The sequence below is a fragment of the Exserohilum turcica genome, assembly GCF_000359705.1.
Source record: "Exserohilum turcica Et28A unplaced genomic scaffold SETTUscaffold_6, whole genome shotgun sequence".
NCBI lineage: Eukaryota > Fungi > Ascomycota > Dothideomycetes > Pleosporales > Pleosporaceae > Exserohilum > Exserohilum turcicum.
Window position 1 is genome coordinate 520,212 of NW_007360277.1, and position 21,467 is coordinate 541,678.

Here is a 21,467-nt window from a genome sequence, read left to right on the forward strand (position 1 = left end):
TGGACACGGGCCAGACTGCAGGCGTGTTGCAAACGGGCCATGGGTGATCTCGTCACGTTCACCGCCGGTGGTGAGGGCTTGGCAAGCGGTTCCCCGGTGGGCAGGTTCGGGCCTAGCGCGAGGCCGCGGTGGGTCTGAGCTCGCTAGTCCGCGTTTGTTGGTGACATACGTCCTGGGCCGACAGCAGTCAACTTTAGCAACCCACCAGTTCCACCCGACGCGCGCCCGCCTGTCAGTCTCTTGTTTCCTTTGTATGGATGGAGTAACCACCCCCGCTCTTGCTGCGAGAGGCTTCAGGTGAAGCAGACGACATGGCGCAGCAGAGTCCTCTTTCGTCCACGCTGGACCGCATCGTCCACGACCTACGCTCCAAGTGAGTTTGGCCTCCTCCGCCATGCTGCCGCGCGACGCTGACAACAGGCACAGGAACGACGAGACCCGCCAGCGGGCGGCAAATACGCTGCGGCAGACGGTCGAGGCCGCGCACCGAGGTGAGGCAGCAGCGCCATGCACACGGCCCCCCCGCCGCCCAAGCAATGCGGGAACCTGGACTGACCATGCGCAGAGCTCGCCCCCAATCTCTTCACCAACTTCAACAATGAAGTCTACACCAAGATCTCGGGCCTCATTGTCACGGGCAGCGACTCCAACGAACGCATCGGCGGCATCCACGCGCTCAACGCCCTGATCGACTTCCGCGGCGACGATGCGGGCCAGAAGACGACGCGGTTTGCCTCGTACCTTAGGGCGGTCATGCGGGGCCAGGATATCACAGCCATGGTCGTGGCAGCAAAGGCTCTCGGCCGCCTCGCAAAGCCCGGCGGCACCCTCACGGCCGAGCTGGTCGAGGCAGAGGTCAAGGGCGCCCTCGAGTGGCTGCAGCTGGAGCGCCTCGAGAACAGACGCTTCGCCGCCGTGCTCATCCTGCGCGAGCTCGCCAAGAACTCGCCCACGCTCATGTACCAATGGATTGCACAAATCTTCGAAGTCATCTGGGTGGCCCTGCGCGACCCCAAAGTCCTCATCCGCGAGTCGGCCGCCGAGGCCATCAGTGCCTGCTTCGAGATCATATCCCCCCGTGACTCGCAGATGCGCCAGCTCTGGTTCGGCAAGGTGTACGACGAGATCCTGCGCGGCTTTACCATCAACACCAACGAGGCCATCCACGGCTCGCTTCTTACTATGAAGGAGCTGCTTGACAAGAGTGCAATGTTTATGAACGACCAAAAGTACAAGGAGACGGTTGAGCAGGTGCTCAAGTACAGAGAGCACCGCGATGCGCTGGTGCGGAGAGAGGTGGTGCTCATTATTCCCATTCTTGCCGCCTATTCGCCTACCGAGTTTGCGACAAAATATCTACATCAGTGCATGCTACATCTCCAGGGTCTGATACGAAAGGACCGCGACAGAGACAAGGCATTCGTAGCTATCGGCCAGATTGCAAATGCGGTCGGAGTCGCCATTTCACCATACTTGGAGGGCATCTTGGGCTTCATCCAGGAAGGCCTCATTGCCAAGGCACGCAACAAGAGCGTTATAAATGAGGCGCCGATATTCCAATGTCTGAGCATGATTGCGGCTGCGGTTGGCCAAGCACTCACCAAATCCGTCGAGCGCCTGTTGGATCCCATCTTCTCTTGCGGGTTGAGCGATTCTCTCTTCCAAGCCCTTGTCGACATGGCTCATTACGTGCCGCCTTCACGGCCCATGATTCAGGAAAAGCTGCTAGATCTTCTCAGCCAGATTCTTGCCGGCCGCCACTTCCTGCCCCTGGGCAGTCCTTACCAGGTCTCACAACCGCCACAGATTTGGACCCGCGATCACAAGGACCCGCAGATCGTTGCCCAGCGAGAAGCAGAGATTGCGCTGGCCCTGCACACGCTCGGTAGTTTCGACTTTACAGGCCACGTCCTCAACGAGTTTGTCCGCGACGTTGCTATTCGCTACGTCGAAGCGGACAACCCCGAGATCCGCAAGCGCGCTGCGCTGACGTGCTGTCAGCTCTTTGTCAAAGACCCAATCGTCCACCAGACTAGCACTCACGCGACAAAGGTGGTTGGTGACATCATCGAGAAGCTCCTGACGGTCGGTGTAGGTGATGTTGACCCCGAAATCCGATGGGACGTCCTCATAGCATTGGACGCTCGCTTCGACCGTCATCTTGGTAAAGCTGACAATGTCCGTACTCTCTTTCTCGCCTTGAACGATGAGGTCTTTGGTATCCGCGAGGCTGCCATGTCCATCATTGGGCGGCTGACAGCTGTCAACCCTGCATACGTCTTTCCCTCGCTCCGCAAAGTCCTTCTGCAGCTACTGACCGAAGTGAATTACGCCAACAGTCCGCGCAGCAAAGAAGAGAGTGCCAAACTGATTAGTAGCCTTGTTGGTGCAGCAGACAGCCTGATCAAGCCACTGATAGATCCCATTGTCGAAGTTTTGCTTCCAAAGTGCAAGGACCTAAATCCCGAGGTCGCCTCCACTACGCTCAAAGCCATTGGTGACCTTGCGACGGTCGGTGGCGAGGGCATGATCAAGTACATCAAGGACCTCATGCCTGTCATTCTCGACTTCATGCAAGACCAGACGTCAGACGCCAAACGCTTCTCTGCCCTGAAAGCCCTGGGACAGCTAGCTACAAACGCCGGATATGTGATAGAACCATACCGCGAGTATCCAGAGCTGATGAACATTCTCATGAACATTGCCAAGACGGAACCAGAAGGAGAGCTCAGAAGGGAGACTGTTAGGCTCATGGGCACCCTCGGAGCTCTCGACCCGGACGAGTATCAGAAGATTATGGAGCAGTCACCGGATACGCATCTGATTTTGGAAGCACAAGCAATCACTGATGTGTCACTCATCATGCAAGGCATCACTCCTTCAAACGAAGAGTATTACCCGACCATTGTCATCAGCACGCTCATGGGCCTGCTGAAAGATCCCTCGCTGATGCAGTATCACACTGCCATTGTGGAGGCTGTCATGAACATCTACGCCACCATGGGCTTGAAGTGCGTTCCTTTCCTCAACCAAGTCGTGCCCGGCTTCCTCCACGTCATCAGATCGACGCCAGCCGGACGCTCAGAAGGTTACTTCAACCAGCTAAGCCAGCTCGTGCGTATTGTCCGCCAGCACATTCGCCCTTACCTACCCAACATCCTCTCAACCATCAAAGAGTACTGGAGTAGCAGCCCACAGCTACAAGCCACCATTCTATCTCTAATTGAGGCTATTGCGCGCTCGCTCGAGGGCGAGTTCAAAATCTACCTCGCCGATGTACTGCCACTCATGCTTAGTGTGCTCGACTCAGACCAAACCGGCAAACGCTTGCCGTCGGAGAGAGTGCTGCATGCTTTCCTCATTTTTGGTTCAAGTGCCGAAGAGTACATGCATCTCATCATCCCTGTCATGGTCAAAATGTTCGACAAGCCCGGCCAGCCTACTCAGATTCGAAGGCACGCAATTGAGACACTGGGTAGACTCTCCAAGCAGGTCAACGTCTCCGAGTTTGCAGCCCGCATCGTGCATCCTCTCTGCCGTGTGCTTTCTGGCAACGAGCCAACTTTGAAGCAGACTGCTCTTGAGACGCTCTGCGCGCTCATCTTCCAGCTCGGTCCGGATTACATTCATTTTGTACCGACGGTCAACAAGATTCTGATTGCACACAAGGTGCCTCACGAAAACTACGGGCGCATCGTGTCGAAGCTGCAAAAGGGCGAGCCTCTACCTCAGGATCTCAGCCCAGATGAGCGATATGGAGAGGACGACGAGGACCTGAACCCTGCGGAAATTCTCACCAAGAAGTTGGCAGTCAACCAACAGCATCTTAAGCAGGCTTGGGAGGCTTCTAACAAAACTACCAAGGAAGATTGGATCGAATGGATGCGAAGGTTCAGCGTCGAGCTTCTCAGAGAATCGCCCCAACAGGCCCTGCGCGCTTGCACGCCGCTCGGAAGCGTGTACAATCCAATTGCCAGGACCCTGTTCAACTCGGCCTTTGTCTCGTGCTGGACTGAACTCTACGACCAATATCAGGAAGAGCTTGTTCGATCCATTGAGACTGCGCTTACTTCGCCAAACATCCCACCAGAGATCCTACAGGTATTGCTCAACCTGGCAGAGTTCATGGAGCACGACGACAAGGCTTTACCAATCGATGTCCGGATCCTCGGCATGTACGCTGGAAAATGCCATGCTTTTGCAAAGGCACTGCACTATAAGGAGCTCGAATTCAACGCGGAGCAGAATTCCAGCGCTGTGGAAGCCCTTATCAGTATCAACAACCAGCTTCAGCAGACCGACGCGGCTTTTGGTATATTGCGTAAGGCACAAAACTACCACGATGTCGAACTCAAGGAGACGTGGTTCGAGAAGCTGCAGAAATGGGACGAGGCGCTTGCTGCCTACCAGAGGCGTGAGCTTGAGGAGCCCGATTCTTTCGACGTGACCATGGGCAAGATGCGGTGCTTGCACGCTCTGGGCGAGTGGGACCTTCTCTCCAGTCTGTCCAAGGAGAAGTGGGCCAATGCCACGCAGGAGTATCGTAAGGCGATAGCCCCGCTTGCTGCAACGGCTGCGTGGGGCCTGGGCAAGTTCGCTGACATGGACAACTACCTTGGTGTCATGAAGGAACAGTCGCCCGATCGTGCCTTTTTTGCGTCTATTCTCAACATCCACAACAACCGTTTCGAGATTGCGGTCGACGAAATCGCAAAGGCTCGAAAGGGCCTAGATACCGAGCTTAGTTCGCTCCTGGGAGAGTCGTACCAGCGCGCCTACTTGCCAATGATTCGTGTGCAGATGCTTGCAGAGCTCGAGGAGATCATGCAGTACAAGCAGAACGAGGGCAATGTCGAGAAGCAAAAGAGCATGCGCAAGACGTGGATGAAGCGGCTTAGAGGGCTGCAACCGAATCCAGAGGTCTGGCAGCGTATGATCAAGGTGCGTCAGCTTGTCATCTCACCACAAGAAGGCACCGACATGTGGATCAAATACACCAATCTCTGCAGAAAGAGCAACAGGATGAACCTTGCAAACAAGGCTCTCCAGAAGCTGCTCGACATTGAGAGCACTGGCGACAGCACGGTGGTTGAATTCGTACGCCACAATGCTCATGACATCTCACACCCCGTGGCCTACACCACGTACAAGTACATGTGGGCCGACCAGAACCACAAGCAGGAGGCTCTTGATAGTATGAAGGACTTTACTGGGCGACTGTCAGAGGACCTGGCTATGAGGAGCAGGGCTGCGGCAAACCCGATGATGGCGCAGAATGGCATGAACGGTATGTCCAATGGTCAGCATATGTTCAACAATGTGAACCCCTTTGCTGCTACCAATGGACACAACGGAGTCAATGGCATGCATGGCTCAAGTATGCTAAACGGATCTGTTACAGGTTCCTCGCCCGCCGATCTCGCCGAATGCCACCGCTTGCTGGCCAAGTGCTACCTGAAGCAGGGCGACTGGCAGCAAGAGCTCCAGGACGGCGAATGGGAACACGAGTACGTGCATGAAATACTCGCTGCCTATGCTGCCGCCACACGCTACAACAAGGACTGGTACAAGGCATGGCACGCCTGGGCACTCGCCAACTTTGAGGTCATCAACTCCATCACGTCCAAGTCGGACCGGGAGGCTACCGAGGTGCCTAATAACATTATCCACGACCACGTCATCCCGGCTATCCAGGGTTTCTTCAAGTCCATTGCACTGTCTTCAACTAGTTCACTGCAAGATACGCTCAGGCTTCTCACTCTGTGGTTCACTTATGGTGGCAGAGAGGGGGTCAACCGCACAATCACCGAAGGCACAAAGTCGGTCCCAATCGATACCTGGCTGGAGGTCATTCCACAATTGCTTGCTCGAATCAACCAGCCAAACGCTGTTGTCCGGCAATCGATACATCAACTGCTCATCGAAGTCGGCAAAGCACATCCTCAGGCGCTGGTCTTCCCGCTGACCGTGTCGATGAAGTCTGATGTGTCGCGACGGCAGCGATCCGCAAAGGAGCTTATGGAGGCTATGCGCGAGCATTCGCCGCGACTGGTTGAGCAAGCTGATCTTGTCAGTCACGAACTCATCCGCATCGCTGTTCTGTGGCATGAGCAGTGGCATGAGGGGCTCGAAGAAGCCAGTAGGCTATACTTTGGCGATCATAACATAGACGGCATGTTCGCCACACTCGCGCCTCTTCACGCCATGCTCGACAAGGGCCCAGAGACACTACGGGAAATCTCCTTTATCCAATCTTTCGGTCGCGAACTGCAGGAGGCCCGGGACTGGTGCAATACGTTCAGGACGTCTGGCGAAATAGGTGATCTCAACCAGGCGTGGGATCTCTACTACCAAGTCTTTCGCAAGATCGCCCGTCAGCTGCCATCCCTCATGACGCTTGAGTTGCAGTATGTCTCGCCCAAGCTCAAAGATGCGCACGACCTGGAATTGGCGGTCCCGGGAACCTACCAAGTTGGCAAGCCAGTCATCCGCATCATGTCCTTTGACCCTGTTGCAAGCGTCATTCAGTCCAAACAGCGACCCAGAAAGCTGGAAATGCGCGGCAGCGACGGCAAGGTGCACATGCACATTCTCAAGGGACACGAAGATATTCGCCAAGATGAGCGTGTCATGCAGCTCTTTGGTCTTTGCAACACTCTGCTCTCCAACGACGTGGAATCACGCAAGCGCCATCTTAACATCCAGCGCTATGCCGCAGTCCCGCTTAGCACGCAGTCCGGCTTGCTCGGTTTTGTCCCTAATAGCGACACGCTTCATGTGCTCATTCGCGAGTACCGAGACAGTAGGAAGATTCTCCTCAACATTGAGCACCGTATTATGCTGCAGATGGCACCCGACTATGACTGCCTTACGCTTATGCAAAAGGTCGAAGTCTTTGGCTACGCACTCGACAACACGACGGGCCAAGACTTGTACCGCGTCCTCTGGCTCAAATCCAAGTCGTCCGAGGCTTGGCTTGATCGCCGCACAAACTACACGCGCTCGCTTGCCGTCATGTCCATGGTCGGGTACATTCTGGGCCTGGGTGATCGCCATCCCAGTAACTTGATGCTGGATCGTGTCACGGGCAAGATCATCCACATTGACTTTGGAGACTGTTTCGAGGTGGCTATGCACCGGGAGAAGTATCCCGAGCGGGTGCCGTTCCGTCTTACACGCATGTTGACGTATGCCATGGAAGTCAGTAATATTGAGGGTAGCTACCGAACGACTTGCGAGCACGTCATGCGGGTATTGCGAAGCAACAAGGAGAGTGTCATGGCGGTTCTTGAAGCCGTAAGTTGTATTCACCCTATTGAGTATTAGATTGATACTAACACCTGTACAGTTCATACACGATCCCCTCCTAACCTGGCGCCTAAACCAACGCGATGCATCACCCGCAGAGCCCAACTACCCCTCTGAACGCCGCCAATCCATCATGGGTGCCGACCCTGCCGCCGGAACAACAGACCCGCACCAGATGTCGAGCATCGTCGGCCGCCCGCGCCACCGCTCCTCGATTGCCCCACCGCAAAACAACGAAGCAGACGCAAAGGAAGTCCAAAATGCACGTGCCCTCCAGGTCCTCAGCCGCGTCAAGGAAAAACTCACCGGCCGCGACTTCGGCAAGACCGAAGAACTCAAGACGGAAATGCAAGTCGATAGGCTCATCAAGGAGGCTACCAACTTGGAAAATCTGTGCCAGCATTACATTGGCTGGTGCAGCTTCTGGTAGGAAAACAAAATCTTGGGTTTTCAGGGCTGTGGGGGGGAGCCAAGCGACAGAGGGCTTTTTTTTTCTACGTGCCGGTATACTGGGTTATCAATGGACATGGTCATGCAATTTTTTTTTCTCTCTCTTCCTTGTTCTGGTTCTGGTTCTCAGCGGGACTTACTTTCTTATCACACTCAACGGCCTTTTTTTTCTCTCTCTCTAAATTCACGGTCTGCTTGGCGATGCGGGAATGTATGTATGTGTGTGTGGGGGAGGGGGAGGGGGAGGGGTTCGTGGTAGCATAGCATGGGAGTTTTTTGTAATCTTGTTTTTTTCTTTTTCCGATACTTCTTCATCTTCTTTTACCTTTTTTTTTCTTCTCTTTCTTTCAAATATGCGGTTTTAGCTGCGGGCGAGAGAAAGGAAAATGAGAACAAAGTATGAGAGAGATAGGGAGAGAGAGAGAGAAAACGAGTTTGTTAGTTTTGATTTTTTCTTTCTTCTTCTTCTTCTTCTTCTTCTTCTTCTTCTTCTTCTGCATGTACATTTAAAGGCATCGATGCATTGCATTTCACCATGTTCAGCGCGGCATTGGAAGCGAGCGGTGCTCTCTCTCTCTCTTTTTTTTTCTCGGTTTTTGCGCTTTTCTATCCATCGACTGGGTCGATAATTTACAACTTTTTGTTTTGGTATTGGCTGCTTTGGAATTACACATGTATGTATGTATGTATTTGCTTATAGGCATCTCATGAATACAAAGTCAGTCAGTCATGCCTGAACATGCTTCAATCCCCTTTTTTTCATTTAGTAATTAAATGTGTTCACATATAACTAAGCAAAAGATGGTAGAGTGCCGTAATGTCTCCAGCCTAGTTACACACCCCTGCCCCCACGAATACCGCAATGTTCGTGTCAGCGTCTCGAAACAATGGGACTTGCATGTAGATCTACACACATCTCCACCATTTTTGACGTTATACTTGCCACATCCATAGCCCCACCCCTCACCAGAAAACGTGATACAGCCCTCTCCCAGTCATGCCACAGTACTTCTCACAGAGCGACTGCCAGAATTTCACCCACACGTCACCTCCTTCCTTTCACATACGACCATAGGCTCCAGAAACCAATATCTCTCGTTCGCTCGGTAATATTTAAGCTGGAGACCGGCGGATTAGTAGTCAGGTGGGTGACCACTGGCGAATCCCCGCTGTTGTATGTTTTTTGCTTTCCGGGCTTCTTTTTTTGTGGTGCTGGTGCCGGTACCAATGCGTGGAGAGACCCATTCATCTGCAAGATGACCAAGTGTGACTGCGCGGAAGCGGGGTGGGGGGAGTGTCAGTAAGTGATGGGCAAGATGCAATGCCACGACTAGTTTGGCGCCAGTGTCATGATTCAGAATCTGTCATCGTGTGGATATGCATGGCATGTGGGCCTGGGACTGACTGGTTTTTGTTCCTTTCTCGGGGAGCAATGACGTGTCGCGTGGCCAATGGCATGGAAACAAAACCATGGTTACCATACACCTAGTGTGCGAGGCTCGAAAGAGAACTTCCTAGCTGCAGGGTTGCCGATGTAAGAGTCCAATTCTTTTATCGCGATCATATTTGGATTGGGGGGTGGCGCACGCAAGCGATGTGAAAATCATAGGCGCGTGACGCGCGTACTGAATACATTGTTAGCACGGATGTACATTACAACAGGTGGGAAGCGTCTCTGCTTGGAAGCTGGAAAGACGGCATCATCAACTTCCAGCATACCGACGGCTGAATTCAAAGCTGCTGGATGACGATGCGCGTACCGGCGCTTCGGAAGAGGTCTGCTAGCCAAAACACATCCGATCCCCGTTCGGGGTTATGGAAAAGACAACGTGAACACGCTTGCGGGCCGTGTGGAGAAGCAATTCTAGTGTAGGATTCGCGTGGTTTGTGCACGAGCACGACCGGGCAATTCGCACAAGGATTGTGGATGCTCGAGTCATCGGCGATATGTAAAGAAAAATCTCTTGGCCCAGTCATGTGTAGAATCAATGACGCAGGGTTGCTGTGTTAATACTGAAAAAATTAGCCAGCAAAACGCTCGTGTTGTGGCTATGAATAAGCTGATGATGCTCGGGATTAGAAAACCGCCGTCGAAATTTTTTTTTAACCGTTATTGCCAGCGCCCAAGATACACCAAGTTGGGGGGTAGCAGAAACGAAATAAGATTTGACCCTAGTAGCCGTTTTAACCGTGAGATGTGCACTACACATGACACCAGGCCCAAGAAGATGTTTCGAGGAATATGGCTGTACTGTGTATGATGTGGTGCGCGTCGCGGACCCTGGGGCTGCTCGCCAATGGAAGATGGCCATAGCTGATAGGACGTCGACATATTGACCTGTCAAACTCAGACATACGGTGTAGGAGAAAAAGGTTTGAGAAAGATTTTTGGGTTTGGTTGGGCTTACACGCTCGTGTGAGTTGGGCGTAATCCTGGTGTTCTAGAAAATTGCGGGCTGGGTGCTGGTGCCAGAGCCTGGCCGTGGCGTGTTACCATCCCGAGTCGATGCCGGCCACGCAGGCTCAGGCTTCGTGGGCCGCGAGAGACGCAACCCTCAACTGTATGAGCCTAGAAGGCATGCTATTGCCGCCAGTCATGCAGGAGCGGACCCTTTATCGCTGCGTTAGCCATACCAAGAGATCGAGGCCGCTGCAGCTGAGGTGGTGAGTGTGGAGCTGCCGGCAGCCTTCCAGCGTCGGGTTTCCGCTAGAAAGCAGACTGCCAGGGATGCCGGATAGATAGCCGGAATGGTGTGGCCGCCATGGCGAGGATGCGGGCTTTTGGTTCGTCCAAGCTGGAAATGCGGCAGATCGACCATACGCAGAACGTGGGTGGGAAGGGAGGTAGCGGCGCAGGTCGGAAGGGGCAGGGCAGATACATAGAGCGCCTGTATCTCCGGCCTGCGTTTCGGCTGCCCGTTGAGCATTTTGTCCTTGTTTCGTGCAACTGCAAGCTCGCCGACCGCCTAGGAGAAGACGCGGGCTGAATAAGCAGCAAGAGTGACATCACGCCGCCGTCACCGCCGCCCTACGCCTATCAACACCATCTGCCTACCGTCACGAGACTCATTCCCACGCCCCGCATGTTCGCCGCGGCCTGGCACTTGGCAACATGAACCGGAACACTAACAACCTCGCAATTCCCCGATTGCCTACCGCCGACGCCTTCCCGCCGTTTCCCACCATCCACGAGCCGGAGTCACGTGCCTCTACCGAGTCGGTGTCGAGCGCAGAGGAGAGGCTGCAGTGGCGCAGTCACCCCAATGTCGCCACGCCCCTGCCCAACCCGACGGCGGAGAATCCCTTTGACGACCCCAACCTTGCCCTGACGTCGCCGCTGAGCCGCGAGGGCGAGGCGCTCGGCAACGGCGTGCGCAGCCAAATCCAACGCGAGGAAGAGGAGGAGCCGTACCACGCCACCAGCACATCTGAGTCGGGCTCATCAGAGAAGACCGAGGAACCGCACCAACAACCATCGCTGGCCCCCGTCACCACCAATGCCAGCAGACGCACGGCCCGAGGCAGCCTCAGGGGAGACGTGCCCGAGAAGAGGAAGAACTTGACCTTCAAGGAGCGGATACGCCACTTCACCTGGACCTGGTTTTGTCTGACAATGGCGACCGGAGGCATCGCCAATGTCTTGTACGCCGTCCCGTTCCGCTTCCAGGGAATCTACGCCCTTGGCTGCATATTCTTCATCCTCAACATCGTCTTCTTCCTGTTCAACTGCGCCATGATCTCTTGTCGCTTCTACTTTTATCCGCGCACCTTCAAGGCCTCGTTCCTGCATCCCACCGAGAGCCTGTTCATCCCAGCCGCCGTGGTTAGCTTTGGCATTATCCTCATCAACGTCAGCCAGTACGGTGTCGGCCATGCCGGCGTGGGCAGGTGGCTTGAGAGGTGCATGATTGTGCTTTTCTGGATGGACTGCGGCCTTGCTGTCTGCTTTTCCGTCGGTATCTACTTGCTCATGTACGTCTACCACAACTGCTTCGCTTGCAAGTGCTAATCAACCCAGGTGGTCCACGACAACATTTACAATATCCCAGATGACGCCCATCTGGATCTTCCCAGCCTACCCACTGCTAATCATCGGTCCCCACGCCGGCAACCTAGCTCCCAAAGTGTCCGATCCCCTCATCTCTCTCATCATTATCCTTACGGGCTACATTATCCAGGGCATCGGCTTCCTGGTCTCGCTCATGATCTATGCAGCCTTCATCTATCGACTCATGACGCAGAAGCTGCCCAAAGAATCGCTTCGTCCCGGTATGTTCATCAGCGTCGGTCCCTCGGGCTTCACGATTGCTGGCGTCGTCATGATGGGCCAAGAACTGCCCAAGAGGGTGGCGCACGACTTCATGGGCCCAGGCAATGGCGAACTAGCAGGCAAGGTCGGTATGATTTGCGCAAACTTTGTCGGACTCTGGCTGTGGGGTCTAGCCCTCTGGTTCTTCTTGATCAGTGTCGGCGCCCACTGGTCGTGTGCCAGACGCGGCAAGATGGACTTTGCAATGACGTGGTACTCGTTCATCTTCCCCAACACGGCCCTCACGACGTCCACCTTTGCCATTTCCCGCTGCCTCAATAGCAACAAACCCATCGCCTACATTGGCTGTGCCATGACCATCGCTCTCATACTCATGTGGTTTTTCGTCATATCCATGAATGTCCGAGCTGTCGTCATCCATCAAATTCTCTGGCCAGAGAAGCAGGAAGATAGGACTGAAGGAGGCTGGAAGCAACAAACAGCCGAAGAGCAGCAGCGGAGGCAGCGCGAACGGGAACTTGCAGATGGAGGAGAAAGTTTAAGAGAACGGGCATCGATGCGAGCGAGAACTTTCCAGAGGAGAGATAGAACCTTCAATGAGGATACCATGGGTGCTCCCATGCCAGGATTGACAAGGTCTCAAACCGAGGTAATGGGCAGGAAGAGGGGGTGGAGTTTTAGAAGATAAGTGACACGGGATGCATTTGATTCGGAGTAGGGAGACATTGAGGTCGTTTGGCGCTTTAGGTTGAGCTTGTTGATACCCCTTTGAGCGTTTTGCAGTAGACTGTACGTTTGCCAAAGTTTTGGCCCGGAAAAGTGATTTTTGGTGGTTCAAAGGAAATACATTGGATGAGAATAGTTCATATGCTCCGGAAATTGTTTCACACCCCAATGTCACAGTGACTGATGGCGAACGGCTGTTCCCGTGACTTGGTGGGGACCGTTGCTCCATCAACCTCCCCACCTCGACTTCTCTACACTCACATCACCGATATCGAATGCAGATGACCAGACGCAATTGATTAAGTGGTAGTGCGCCAGAACAACTGCGGACTACGTTCACTAGGTAGGCCCTGCCTGTATTTGCTTCGACTCATGTTTGTTAATTAAAACTACATGTTTTTTCCTGGCAAACAGCCCCTCACCTCACGTACTGATACCAGAGATCTCAAGCTCATGAATTTTGTTTCAAGGCTCAACTAGACACCTCTAACGGTAAATATTGGTATCTACAACTCCCTCATTCCTCGAGAAACAGACCATAGCCCACCATGACTCTCCGGAACGAAATTCACGCCGAATCTTCACAGGCAAGCCTCTCCAATCCACTCGAAAGCAGCAGGAGCCTTTTAGACGAAGTCTCAGATGGTGCAAGTGTCAGCTCCGACGAGATCATCTACACGCCCCCCGAATCCGTTTGCAGCATGGCTTCCTCAACCGGCGACAACATCTCACCCCCAGCTCCAGGCGTCACTGTAACCGCATCCCACGGCACACTCCCCAGCTCCAAGTACGAGAACGTCAGCGGTGCAGCATCCAACATCAGCAAGCGCGAGTACATCTACTTCCTGCCGTACCCCCTGCCTGCCGGCACCGAAATCCCATACTCAATCTACCTCCCCGAGAAAAACCCACTGAACCTGCCGTCCCACCAATTCGAGCCTACCAGCACCCTCGTGCTGACCAGCCCGCTGCGCACCTTTGTCGATATACGCGTGTACAAGCCGTTTGACACTGCGACAGCGGCGTCCGCCAACAGCGCAAACCAAGGTTCGCTGCAGCGCCTCGAATGGGCATTCGCAGGGAGTTCAACGTCTGTCCCTGTGCAGTCTGACGGCAAGGAGCAGCAGACAGACTGGGAAAACGTGACGCATTCGACGTGGACGCACTGGCTCGATTCACGCTTCCCCGTCGGCGACCCGGACATCCCCACGGACGAGGGCGACATGTATCCGCTTGCAGATGATCTCACGCTCGAAGTGGGACATGCGTTTCACCCTGCGCTTGAGGCGGTCAAGACGCATGAGGAGATGTGGAGGGATGTCGAGGTTGTGTCTACGTCGGAGTCGCAGACGATGGTTTGCGTGGTAATGCGCTGCCAGGATGATGCGGCGGGCGTGAGGGGCGTCGTGGTGCGTGTGGGGCAGTATGTCCAGGGTATAGTGATACAGGGTGAAGCGGTGACGGCAGAGCGGTGGGAGTGGGACGCAGAGAGGCAAGGAGAGCAAGAGGCAGCAAAATGGCAGAGGACAGTCAGGGTTGGAAATTCGTTTTTACCCTGCGCAGTGTGCTTTCGACCGGGGGCTTTGGCAGTAGGAGGCAAGGTCCGGTTTCGCGCGTTGGAATGGGTGGTGGAGGAGGTTTGGGAGTGGACATAACATCGGATCTTGAGAAAGATATGACGACGATAGGTTTGGAATCACGATAGTAAGTGTCTACAAAATACACCTTCGGCTCCCTCTCGTCTTCAACAGTCATACCCCCATCCGCCCTGTACATTTCCCCTTCCAAAATTCACCTCGAGCCCGTTACCTCCCTGGATCGCCCTCGCGACCCTCATTCCCTGGCTCAGCACACCCAGCGCACCATCTACACCCGCATGCCCCGTCAGCGACCCAGGAGTCCTTGGGTCCTCTGGTCTTTGCATGACACCGCGCATCATTTCCTCGCTGGCCTCGCCCTGGAAGCGATCCAGTACCAGCCGACGAATCGCCACCTGCCACATCTCGAACCACTGTTCCTCGCTGACAGTCGTGTACCTTTTATTGCCATGCTCGTCGACGCTGGAAAAAGGCCATTCGGCGCGCACGACTGCATATCGCTTTGTAGCGAAGAACAGAATTGGCCAGGAGAAGATCCAGAGAAACGTCAGGTAGAAGAGCCAGCACACCCAGCGTTTTAGGCGGAGAGCATTGATGCGGGTGGACGTGTAAATGTCAATATTTCGCTCCTCAACGGGGAATGTGACGCGGATGTCGCCGCGGTAGTTTGTCGAGCGGATGAGGCCTTCGATGCGGTTCCTGAGGTGTGTCTCGTCGAGGCCGGTGACTTGGCGGCGGAGGCGGAAGATGCGAAGGGCACGCGGCGAGGCACAGTAGCGGTGGCACCACTCGGTCAGCGTGGGAGCTGCGGCGCTGCCAACTTCAATGTCTTGCTTGACGCCCGGCGCACGTTTCTTGAGAATGGTGCCGCGGTGAGTTTTCTCGCCGTTGGAGGCGGTGACGAGGGACATTGTGGACGTGTCTGTTTCATCAAAGTTGTAGTGGATGTAGCGGCGGAGGTTGATGGCGAGGCGGAAGTCTGTGATATCCTGCGTCTCTTTTTTGTCCCCCTTTTTGACCGTTTCCTTGTGGGTGCCCATGATGTACACCACGGGCACGGGTGACGTTCTAGCATATGTCCGGATAGCGTCCTCGAGCTTGGCCGGGTCGGTGTCATACGTGGGCTCCATAACGTCGACCGTCTCCATCACACAGGGCCTGCCCTTCTTGAAGCTGGGGTTGTTGTGGTCGGTTCGCGTCGTAGGTGGAGCGACATGGTGGATTGGGACTGCTGAAGCACCGGCAGCAGTGTTGCTGGCTTCACTGTCGTCGTAGGAGGGCGGGAGTCCAGAAGCCCCGGGTAGGTCGGCATATGGGTAGTCGTCTGGAGTGGTGTGGAGCGATAAGGCGTCAGGGTCGTCGGTGTAGCATGGTGGTGGCTGAAGGAGCTTGCCCATTATGACGGATCTGGATCTGAATCTGGATATGCGAAGCGATGGCGAGGTCTGTGTGTGTGTGTGTGTGTGTAGTGAGAGGAAGAGCGAGAGAAAGGCGGTGGTCAGCTGTATATCAGGCGAGCAGCAGGTGGCCCGCGATACGGCACGCGAGTCGCAATCGCATGCTCAGGCACCGGCGGATTCATTGGCGTGGAGGATCCTGATACGCGCCAAGTCTCTGCGTCTCCAGCCACGACTCCATGGCCCAACGACGGCGCCGCACAGGGCTATTTTGGGCTGGTATACAAATGCTCGTGAAGAAGAGGCGCTTTCACATGCCGGTGAGTGGCTGGCGATGACATGGTGGTTGTCGCGGCGCGGGGAAGGGTCGCATGCGGAGACGCTAACAGGAGATAGGGGGGCTTAACCCCGAAGCCAAAATTTTGGACCTTGACGCGACTGCGACTGCCAACCCGCGCCGTCCACGCTTATACGGTGCCTCTACCGCTGCTGCCTTGACCACAACCTCCAATCTGGCCTCCGCCACGCTCTGGATCCGCCGTACATGTGGATTGCCCGTCCAGACAGCTGTCCCCCGCAAAGCATGGGCTGCTGGTAGCTTTTTTCTGCGCGCCTTCCACACGACGCCCACCATGGCTTCCACCGACGTCCGCATGGCAGACGCGCCTGCGCAGACCATTGACGCAACACCCCAGGCCGGCCAGCATATATCCCACCAGGGCAAAGAATACACCACTATCAAGGAGGGCCTGGCGCACATTCTCGTCCCCCATGGCGTGCCTACCTCGACGGATCCCAAGCTGTCCAAGGAGGAAACGCAGAAGCAACAAGTCTTCTACAATCCCATTCAGCAGTTCAACCGCGACCTGAGCATCCTGGCTATCAAGACGTTTGGCCAGGATTCTATACAGCGAAAGCTGAACAAGCACGAGCAGTTCCGGAAGAAGAATCAGCGGAAGAGACTGCGGGCGCAGGCAAATCGTGTGGCAGAAGGTGCTACGAATCCTACAAGTGAAGGACATGAAATGTCCGAGGTCGAGGAAGACGCATCCAGGAAGAGGAAGCTGGCAGAAGATGAGATGGAGAATGGCGCGGGCCCTTCCAAGAAGCAGAAACTTGGCCAGGACGCAGACCATGAGGACGAGGTCGACGAAGCTGGTCAAAATGGAACGTCTTCCTGGAAACCATCCTTCAGCATCCTGGATGCGCTGTCTGCAACCGGCCTTCGTGCTCTCCGATACGCGCAAGAGATTCCTTTCGCGACCGCCGTCACCGCCAACGACATGTCTCGGACAGCGGTCGAGTCGATTAAGCTCAACGTCACACATAACAAACTGGAAGACAAAATCACCGCCAACACAGGCAATGCTATAGCCTACATGTACAGCTTCTGCGACCAGAAGGGCTACGATGTCATTGATCTTGACCCGTACGGCACTGCAGCCCCATTCATCGATGCAGCCATCCAGGCCATCAACGACGATGGCATGCTCTGTGTAACCTGCACCGATTCTGCCATCTTCGCCTCTCACGGATACCTGGAAAAGACCTACTCCCAATACGGCGGACTGCCCTTCAAGGGTGAGCCGTGCCACGAGGGGGGCCTGCGCTTGATCCTGCATGCCGTAGCCTCCTCGGCCGCTCGCTACGGCATGGCCATTGAGCCGCTGCTCTCCCTCTCCATCGACTACTACATTCGCGTGTTTGTGCGGGTACGGAAAGCACCCAACGACGTGAAGCTGCTTGCTGGCAAAACCATGCTCGTGTACCACTGCGAGAGTGGCTGCGGCGCCTGGTCTACACAGTTTCTGGCACGCAATAAGGTTACCAAGAACAAAAACGGTGACCCAATGTATAAGCATGGCTTCGCGCAGGGGCCGTCCGCGGACCAGCATTGCCAACACTGCGGCCACAAGACCCACCTGTCAGGTCCCATGTACGGTGGCCCGCTGCATAACGTTGGCTTCATCGAAAGAGTACTAGCGCAGCTGAATGAAGTTGACCGGCAGACGTACCCGACCATGGATCGTATAGAGGGAATGCTGCACACTGCGTTGGAGGAGATTACATTTGGCGAGAAGCTGGAAAAGGCCAATGGCGCACAAAAGACGCAAGTGCTAGATCCTCTGATTCCCAAAGCGGATCCTGCTGAGCTAGATCACCACCCTTTCTTTTTCATACCCAGTTCGGTAGCCAAGGTGGTCCACTGCTCCGCACCGCCATTGGCAGCACTGCGTGGTGCGCTCCGACACGCGGGATTCAGGGTGACTATGAGCCATTGCAAACCTGGGTCTATCAAAACGGATGCATCCTGGAAAGACATCTGGCACATTATGCTTGAATGGGTGCGGCAACGAGCGCCGCTCAAGAATGCGCTCAAAACAGGAAGCCCAGGCCACGCTATAATGGAAAAGGCCAATTCAACTGGCTATACTCGAGACACGGCTGCTCAAGTATCGGCCACCTCGGCGCCAGCAGCGCCAGACAACGCGGAGATTGTCGCTGATGGTTCGGATACAACGGAGACAAAACTTCCTGCTTACCTCAACACCAAGTTCGAGGTCAACTTTGACGAGAAGCTCGGCAAGGACCATGACAGGGGAAAATACGTCCGCTACCAGCTGGCTCCACGCGAAAACTGGGGCCCGATGTCGCGGGCAAAATGATTCAGTGTTAACGAATGACAACTTTTCAAGGAACGCATCCATGTCCGCGCCTTCTCCTTTGCCAGGTTACTCTGCATTGTGCACAAACTCCCTCCAATAATCGTCTCGCCGGTGACCGCCATGTTCTCCCTCCACCACTATACCAATACATTAGTGTTAGCAAGAGTTGCGCAAACCTAACGTCATAGTCCTTGCCCAGAGCCAAGGCGACAATTACCCGTGCTGCTTCGGAGATCTCAATTCGTCTCTTTGGCACACCTCGCATGCACATGTGCCTATTGTTTTTTCTTGTTAGTAAAAGCCATATTCCATACTCACAAACCCGGCGTGTTAGCTAGGGCGCCCTCCCATGGTCACATCAACCAGCAGCCAAGCGGAAATTTGTCTGCACCCGTACCTTGCATATATAGGATGAGGCGATCGAAATGACGGTGGTGTGGATAAAGGAGTGGACAAACGCCAGTGCGCCCACGCGAGAAGACGCTCCGCGGACTACAATGGCCAAAGCTGGGCCCGATTTCTCAGCATCAATCATGGATCGGGTCTTCGATCAAACGCTGTACCACCCCCAAAAAGATCGCCAAACCTTGGAACCAACTCCGTTTGTTGTGGCTGTCGACCCGTCTGCGGGGCGCATACGCTAGCGGCTCAAAACTTCGAGATCCACCATGTCATCGCGTCGTCACGTTCTTAGCACGCGGCAAATACTGAAATCTGAGCCCCTGCAGGCACGCGTTCACGCTGCGTACATGGCATTTTTCACTGGACCCAAAAGTATGGAGCATGCGATCTTCGCCGGTGACGTCTTTGATTTGTCCGCACCGATTTCCCGATGGCATTCCGAAAAGTACATGCCCTGCCCCATTTCTCCATGAATGCGGCCGTTACTGCCGCATCTGCTCAGTCATGAAATCATGGCATACTAGGCCTCTTCGGGGTACATACCGCAGGGTCATTGATTCAACAATGTTGGCGAGTTGCGTGTTAGTGATGTGGTCACTGATGCTCAGCATCTGTATAAGAGCGACGGGAGCGGCACTCTGATTTCAAGCCGCACAACATTGCGAATCGACAATCCTCTTCAACATGTTGACCAAGAGCCTTTTCGCGACCTCCATCCTTGCAGCATGCGCTGCGGCCGCTCCCAGGCCTCAAGATGGCAACGTCTCAGGCTACACCAACGCGGATGCTAGCTTCTCGGTCACCTTTGAACCAGCCGAGACACCGGCCACAGTCTTTGGCCCTGCCTCCCAGGTTCCTGTGAGTATATTGTATATTAATGAATCATTGAGCGCGGCTAATTATTCCTCAGGCCATACCCACCGCACCCGGCTCAGCACCTCCTCGCAGGAGCTCAGACGTGACTGGTGCTACCAGCCACGGCCCTTACTCAGGCACTCCCACTACTACCGGAGCTGAAAAGGCGCCTACTACCCTTGGTACTGCCATAGCACCACTGCCACCAAACCCAACTGCTACCTACTACAACACCAATGGCAAGCCTCAGGACCCAATGCCCATCCCCTACATGCCGGCCGGTGGACTCGGCACCAACGGTACTCTACCTCGCTACATGGTGAATAGCGACTTTGACTACGAGTCCATCACCCTTGGTCTGTACCAGGAATGGATTGAGCTTGACCTGTTCAACAACGGTCTTGCCGTCTTCTCCGAGCAGGACTTCCTCGACGCTGGTCTTACTGCTGAGGACCGTGCCTACATTGCCTTTATGGCTATCCAGGAAACTGGCCATGCCACTCTTCTTACCAACATGCTTGGCGAGACTGCTCCTCCCCAGTGCACGTACAACTACCCATTCCGCACTGTCCGCGAATTTCTCGACTTCAACATGAAGGTCACCCGCTGGGGTGAGTCTGGTGTCTGGGGTTTCCTCGCCCACCTCGACGCTCGTGAGGTTGCCAACCTCCTATCCCAGTCGATTGCTACCGAGGCCCGCCAACAAATCTCTTTCCGCCAGATGATGGGCCTTCCTCCCATGCCCGTATGGTTCGAGACTGGCATTCCTCAGTCATGGCAATGGACCTACCTCGCCCCGTACATCAGCTCCTGTCCGGAGAACACGACTCGCCTCGCATGGCAGAACTTCCCAGCTCTGTTCATTGACAACCAGCCCAACCCCAACCGCTTCTCTCCTAACGACACCCAGCCCAACGAGGTTGCTGGCGACCGCCCCTCGGACCCTTCAGACTCGACCATCCCTCCTGGTGAGAGCTGTGTCAACGTCAACGGCACCGAGCACCCCGGATACTCTTGTGGCCCTGCCGTTGCCCGCAATCGCAGCGAGCCCCTTTCCTTCCCCGGCAAGCTTGTCAACCTGACGTGGGAGAACCCCGGCAAGCCCGTCGGCCCTAACATGTCCTACATTACCGACACGGTTGCCGGCGCCCCCGCCTTTGTCGCTTGGGTCTCGCAGCTCAACCTCACCTACACGCCCCTCGAGATCACCGGCAACAACACTGGATACACGTACCAGCCTGCCAGCGAGGTCTACCAGGGCGACCCAGCCGCCAACGATACCATGTTCCTTGCCCTGACCGACTCGGACCCGTTCCTGACTCCCTTCAACCTCAGCATGATCAACCCTCATGTTGTTGCTCTCGGTCTGTACCAGGCTGGCTAAAGCGTGTGTCGGTGTAACGCGCATGTAGATACTTATAAGCTATACTTAATTACGCTCTGTATGATTACTGGAAAGGTCAGGGAAAGCTAGTAGTTTAATACGCAATGATACCAATCAATCATTTTGATACTCGACATGTTCACACTAACAATGTTTGTGTTTATTCTATATAGAACTGGTACTAGGATGATTTTTGAACCATCAAGTCTGTTTTCTTCATCTGCAAAGTGCATCCCATGTAGCTTCGACACAGCAGAGTCAAAAACGGAAATATTTCGTACGTGCGATTCCATTCCTCATTACATCGAGATTTCTCTAGCAATCGGTAAGAGGCGGCTCTGCGGAAGATCGATGATCGTGGGGTACTTGCCTACCTTGGCGCAACAATGCGGAGCCTCCACTTTGCCGCAG

At 54.8% G+C, this 21,467-nt stretch overlaps 6 protein-coding genes across 6 annotated transcripts; 5 read left to right on the top strand and 1 right to left on the bottom strand.

Annotated features, from left to right (window-relative positions):
* The first annotated feature begins 302 nt into the window (after positions 1-302).
* Positions 303-7,983, top strand: SETTUDRAFT_120907 (uncharacterized protein). The gene is made up of 4 exons (XM_008031450.1): positions 303-373; positions 427-491; positions 566-7,296; positions 7,349-7,983. The coding sequence occupies exons 1-4, from the start codon at positions 312-314 to the stop codon at positions 7,736-7,738; spliced, it is 7,248 nt and encodes a 2,415-aa protein (XP_008029641.1). The 5' UTR covers positions 303-311; the 3' UTR covers positions 7,739-7,983.
* Positions 7,984-10,870: 2,887 nt separating this feature from the next.
* Positions 10,871-12,864, top strand: SETTUDRAFT_120912 (uncharacterized protein; the record flags this gene model as incomplete). The annotated part of the gene is made up of 2 exons (XM_008031451.1): positions 10,871-11,730; positions 11,777-12,864. 2 exons carry the CDS (start codon positions 10,871-10,873, stop codon positions 12,714-12,716), a joined length of 1,800 nt encoding a protein of 599 aa, XP_008029642.1. The 3' UTR covers positions 12,717-12,864.
* Positions 12,865-13,392: 528 nt separating this feature from the next.
* Positions 13,393-14,421, top strand: SETTUDRAFT_120914 (uncharacterized protein). Its single transcript, XM_008031452.1, has one exon. It carries the CDS (start codon positions 13,456-13,458, stop codon positions 14,407-14,409), a length of 954 nt encoding a protein of 317 aa, XP_008029643.1. The 5' UTR covers positions 13,393-13,455; the 3' UTR covers positions 14,410-14,421.
* A 77-nt stretch (positions 14,422-14,498) lies between these two features.
* On the bottom strand, positions 14,499-15,749 carry SETTUDRAFT_96845 (uncharacterized protein; the record flags this gene model as incomplete). Its single annotated transcript, XM_008031453.1, has 1 exon — positions 14,499-15,749. The coding sequence occupies one exon, from the start codon at positions 15,747-15,749 to the stop codon at positions 14,499-14,501; it is 1,251 nt and encodes a 416-aa protein (XP_008029644.1).
* Positions 15,750-17,068: 1,319 nt separating this feature from the next.
* Positions 17,069-18,441, top strand: SETTUDRAFT_165041 (uncharacterized protein). Its single transcript, XM_008031454.1, has one exon. The coding sequence runs from the start codon at positions 17,129-17,131 to the stop codon at positions 18,413-18,415; it is 1,287 nt and encodes a 428-aa protein (XP_008029645.1). The 5' UTR covers positions 17,069-17,128; the 3' UTR covers positions 18,416-18,441.
* A 1,060-nt stretch (positions 18,442-19,501) lies between these two features.
* On the top strand, positions 19,502-21,155 carry SETTUDRAFT_140700 (uncharacterized protein; the record flags this gene model as incomplete). Its single annotated transcript, XM_008031455.1, has 2 exons — positions 19,502-19,669; positions 19,728-21,155. The coding sequence occupies 2 exons, from the start codon at positions 19,502-19,504 to the stop codon at positions 21,054-21,056; spliced, it is 1,497 nt and encodes a 498-aa protein (XP_008029646.1). The 3' UTR covers positions 21,057-21,155.
* Positions 21,156-21,467: the final 312 nt, after the last annotated feature.

Coding starts and splice junctions, on each gene's coding strand:
- SETTUDRAFT_120907 (XM_008031450.1), top strand. CDS start 312: ATGGCGCAGCAGAGTCCTCTTTCGTCCACGCTGGACCGCATCGTCCAC. Junction 492..565: donor GGTCGAGGCCGCGCACCGAG/GTGAGGCAGCAG, acceptor GACCATGCGCAG/AGCTCGCCCCCAATCTCTTC. Junction 7,297..7,348: donor TCATGGCGGTTCTTGAAGCC/GTAAGTTGTATT, acceptor ACACCTGTACAG/TTCATACACGATCCCCTCCT.
- SETTUDRAFT_120914 (XM_008031452.1), top strand. CDS start 13,456: ATGGCTTCCTCAACCGGCGACAACATCTCACCCCCAGCTCCAGGCGTC.
- SETTUDRAFT_165041 (XM_008031454.1), top strand. CDS start 17,129: ATGTACAGCTTCTGCGACCAGAAGGGCTACGATGTCATTGATCTTGAC.